The sequence below is a fragment of the Alosa alosa genome, chromosome 20 (assembly GCF_017589495.1).
Source record: "Alosa alosa isolate M-15738 ecotype Scorff River chromosome 20, AALO_Geno_1.1, whole genome shotgun sequence".
NCBI classification, from domain to species: domain Eukaryota; kingdom Metazoa; phylum Chordata; class Actinopteri; order Clupeiformes; family Clupeidae; genus Alosa; species Alosa alosa.
In genome coordinates, this window is record NC_063208.1 from 2,768,102 (window position 1) to 2,773,101 (window position 5,000).

The 5,000-nt window shown below is 48.2% G+C and overlaps 1 protein-coding gene across 1 annotated transcript in view; it reads right to left on the minus strand.

Moving 5' to 3' along the window:
- The window catches only part of LOC125285595 (thrombospondin type-1 domain-containing protein 7A-like), a 122,523-nt gene that overhangs the window by 34,000 nt on the left and 83,523 nt on the right, over positions 1-5,000 (minus strand). The window contains 1 exon segment of the mRNA XM_048230122.1: positions 2,254-2,448. Coding sequence (XP_048086079.1) covers positions 2,254-2,448 — 195 coding nt within the window.

Consider the following 5,000-nt stretch of genomic DNA (forward strand, 5'->3'; position numbering starts at 1 on the left):
TGGTTGAACAGGTTGAACACACAAATGAACAGAATCTCCACATGTTCTTCGCCTTGTTCAGACATGAGCTCATTTACATAATGTCCGTCAGAAATACTACGAGGGGAGTAGTAGAACAGCCGGCTTTCGGACTTCCAAATGACCGTTTATGTTGTTCAGATATACAGCTCAACTGTTTAACATCCGCAGAACCTCCGGCCTTTTACGTAGGTCTGAATGCAGCTACACACACACACACACACACACACACACACTCCACAGCCTATGAGTGTGGAGCCTGGAATCCAGTTGACCTGTTCAGAGAATATATGATGTGAGAGAGAGAGAGAGAGAGAGAGAGAGAGAGAGAGAGAGAGAGAGAGAGAGAGAGAGAGAGAGAGAGAGAGAGAGAGAGAGAGAGAGAGAGAGAGAGAGAGAGAGAGCAACACTGTATACAAACAGTCATGCTAATAAAGCAAAGCTCCTTTGAATTTGAATTTGAATTTGAGAGACAGAGAGAGTGTGTGTGTGTGTGTGTGTGTGAGAGAGAGAGAGAGAGAGAGAGAGAGTGTGTGGTGTGTGGGGCCTCTGGAAGAAGACTTCGTCTGTAAGACCTGCAATGTGCAGCGGCTTTCGAGGTGCAGATTAAGACGTCAGTTTAGCCACTTAGTGTCCAGGCAGTCTCCACACACACACACACACACACACACACACACACACACACACACACACACACACACACACACACACACACAAACACACACACACACACACACACACACACACACACACACTCCAGGACACCTGCATTAGGCTAAGCCCTTTCCACTGAACAAGATTATGGACGAGGAGCTAACTACCTGATTACGCTCTCAAGATTAAGAGAGTCGGTCAGATTATAGTAAATTAAGAGGATTTGCTGTCCAGAGGATGTCAACATGAACTCAACTAACACACTTCCTGTTCCTCTCACTGGGGGGTGAGTGAATTGAAAATGAAAATGTCCACCCACATGATTGGGTCACCAAATAAAGATCATACACACACACACACACACGCACACACACACACACACACACACACACACACACACACACACACACACACACACACCGTCACACACACACACACACACACACACACACACACACGTCACACACACACACGTCACAGGCACACACACACACACACACACACACACACACACACACACACACACACACGTCACAGGCACACACACACACACACACCAACGTTTTAAAGTCTCTCTAAACACACCTGGCAACCACCGCTGACTAAATGTCAGGCATGACCTTTAGTAGTCAGTCAGAGCTTCATAAACACACACCCTCTCTCAGTGTGTGACCGAGTCAAACCTTGTGTTAGCACTTCATAACGACCTTGAAATGCATTAAAACCATGTCTCAGTACTTCATAACGACCTTGAAATGCATTAAAACCATGTCTCAGCACTTCATAAAGACCTCGACACACATTAACCCATTTCTCATTCAGTACGTCATGAAACACACACTCACTGAATCCTGTCATAAAGACCTGGACACACACTAAAGCGTGTGTCAGCATGAGGTGTGTGAGGTGTTGGTGTTCTGCTGGAAACACACTCTAAGCCTTGTTTCTGTTCTGCCTCAGTCTGGAGCACCAGAGAGCATAACCGCTTCCCTCAGACAAGAACAACGTCCAATCAGCGACGAGAGAGGAAGACCAAACCGAAACTTATGGTGATAAACAGAAGCAGCAACACCTGCAAACGTCAAAAAATGCTGTTGGAAAAATGCAGTTATGTATTTACAGCAAAGGTAGACCATATATTGTTTCCTGACTGTTGGTGCTGTTTATTGTCAGTTTGTAAAGTTTAGGTAAAGTAGGAAGTAACGTTAGGAATCTCTGATCAATGTGATTGGTAAGGCTGGACAAATGATTTCAAAGTTAGTGCCCGTTGTGATGCAAGTGTTGAAAACGTTTCCCAATCGAGAGTCACTATACTCTAGTGACTAGTCACTATACTCTGGATATTTCCTGGCTGCTCTCCTCCTGCCCCAGAGCTGTGTGTATTTGCCCTTAACTGCCCCACTCACCCACGAGCAGCTTCTTACTACCCCAGGGAGCTTTGTATTTCTTCTTTATTGCCCCACTCACCCACGAGCATCCTCTTCTTGCCCCAGAGCTGTGTGTATTTGCCCCAAACTGCCCCACGAGCATCCTCTTCTTGCCCCAGAGCTGTGTGTATTTGCCCCAAACTGCCCCACTCACCCACGAGCATCCTCTTGCGGGTCCGGACGCCCACGCAGTCGGCAGCGCAGGAGGAGAACTTTGACCACTGGGTCAGCTGGCAGTCGTCCTGGCACGGGAGCTGGCACGACTGCGTCAGCGCGGGCATGGGACTGGCGTTCCTCAGGCACGCTCCGATGTCCACCAGCCCCCCATCCACCCTCCGGCATGACACCGCTGGACAGAGGAGGAGAAGCAACACACACACACACACACGTGGATCAATAACACTCCTCGAGTCATCAGCACACACACACGTGGATCAAAAATAATATGGAGTCTTCAGCACGTGCATCAACAGGAGATAGAGTTTCAGCTGAAGAATCAACTCAAGGAGACTCCGCTGTCTTTCACACTAAAGCACTTTAAAAAGCCCCCACCCCATCCACCTCTATAAAAAGCCCCCATCCCATCCACCTCTTTAAAAAGCCCCCACCTCATCCACCTCTTTAAAAAGCCCTACCTCATCCACCTCTTTAAAAAGCCCCTACCTCATCCACCTCTTTAAAAAGCCACTACCTCATCCACCTCTTTAAAAAGCCACTACCTCATACTATATCGTTTTTAAAAAGCCACCCCTAACCCAAAAGCATAATTTTAAACCCACAACCTCACACTATAACATGTTTATAAAAACCCCTACTTCTATAAAAAGCACCATCCAACCCCCTCACACACATACACACACATTAGAGTGTGTCTAAACGCTGGGCTACAGGCAGCAGCGCCTTAACCCTCATAAATAACACACACACACACACACACACACACACACACACACACAACCACAGACTCATCCATAGAGAGAGAGGGAGAGTGTGTGTCTACCCTCCCTCTCTTTCCCTTTCTCTTCTCTCTCTCTCTCTCTCTCTCTCTATCCTTCCTTCCTTTTGACTGATAACAAAGGAAACTTAAAAGTCAAAGTATCTCTCTCTCTCTCAAATTCAAATTCAAAATGCTTTATTGGCATGATTTCCAGAATAAAATAAAGAAAATCTTCTATCTCGAAAGAAAGTAAAATATAATGCAGTATATGATCATGTATTGTGTGAGTGTGTGTGTGTGTGTGTGTGTGTGTGTGTGTGTGTGTGTGAGTGTGTGTGTGTGTGTGTGTGGAGTGTGTGTGTGTGAATGTGTGTGTGTGTGTGTGTGTGTGTGAGAGTGTGTGTGAGTGTGACCACATTCTCTATCTCGACTTCACCTATCGTGCAGTGACCACATTCTCTATCTCGACTTCACCTGTCGTGCAGTGACCACATTCTCTATCTCGACTTCACCTGTCGTGCAGTGACCACATTCTCTATCTCGACTTCACCTGTCGTGCAGTGACCACATTCTCTATCCTCGACTTCACCTGGTGCAGTGACCACATTCTCTATCTACGACTTCACCTGGCGTTACAGTGACCACATTCTCCTCTGTGCTCTCTATCTCGACTTCCACCTGTCGCAGTGACCACATCTTCTATCTCGACTTCACCTGTCGCGGCAGTGACCACATTCTCTATCCCCGACTTCACCTGTCGTGCAGTGACCACATTCTCTATCTACGACTTCACCTGTGGGTGCAGTGACCACATTCTCTATCTCGACTTCACCTGTCGTTGCGGTGACCACATTCTCTATCTCGACTTCACCTGTGGGTTGCGGTGACCATTCTCTATCACCGACCTCACCCTGTCGTTGCAGTGACCACATTCTCTATCCGGACCTCACCTGTGGTGCAGTGACCACATTCTCTATCTGGAGGCTTCACCTGTCGTTGCGGTGACCACATTCTCTATCTGTCGACTTCACCTGTTCACCGCGGTGACCACATTCTCTATCTCTCGACTTCACCTGTCAGTGACCACATTCTATCTCGTGACCACATTCTCTATCTCGACTTCACCTGTCAATATCTCGGTGCAGTGACCACATTCTCTATCTGGACCACCTGTCGTTCGGTGACCACATTCTCTGACCACCGATTCACCTGTCGTCGGTGACCCACATTCTCTATCTCGACCTCGGTGACCACATTCTCTATCTCGACTTCACCCGTCGCAGCTTCACCTGGACCTGGTGACCACATTCTCTATCGACCTCACCTGCGTGCAGTGACCACATTCTCTATCTCCTTCACCTGTCCCGGTGCGGTGACCACGTCTATCTGGATCCTGCCTGTGGGTGCAATTGACCACATCTCTATCCCCGACTACCCATCGCAGTGACTTCATCCTGTCACCTGTGCGGTGACCACATTCTCTATCATTTCTCTATCCTCGACTTCACCTGTCGTGACCACACATTCTCTATCTCGGTCGTTGCGGTGACCACATTCTCTCTATCACCGACACCACCTGGGTGCGGTGACCACATTCTCTATCTCGACTTCACCTGTCGTTGCGGTGACCATCCTCGACTTCACCTGTCGCGGTGACCACATTCTCTATCTCGACCTCCTCGACCTCACCGCAATGTCGGTGCAGTGACCACACATTCTATCGACTTCACCTGTGGGTGCGGGACCACATTCTCTATCTGGGCTTCCACCTGCAATGGGTGACCACATTCTCTATCTCGACTTCACCTGTGTGACTACATTCTCTATCTAGACCACCTGTGCAGTGACCACATTCTCTATCTGGACTTCACCTGTGGCAGTGACCACATATTCTTATCCTCGAGCTTCACCTGTGACCACATTCTCTATCTGACTTCACCTGTGCGCAGTGACCACATTCTCTA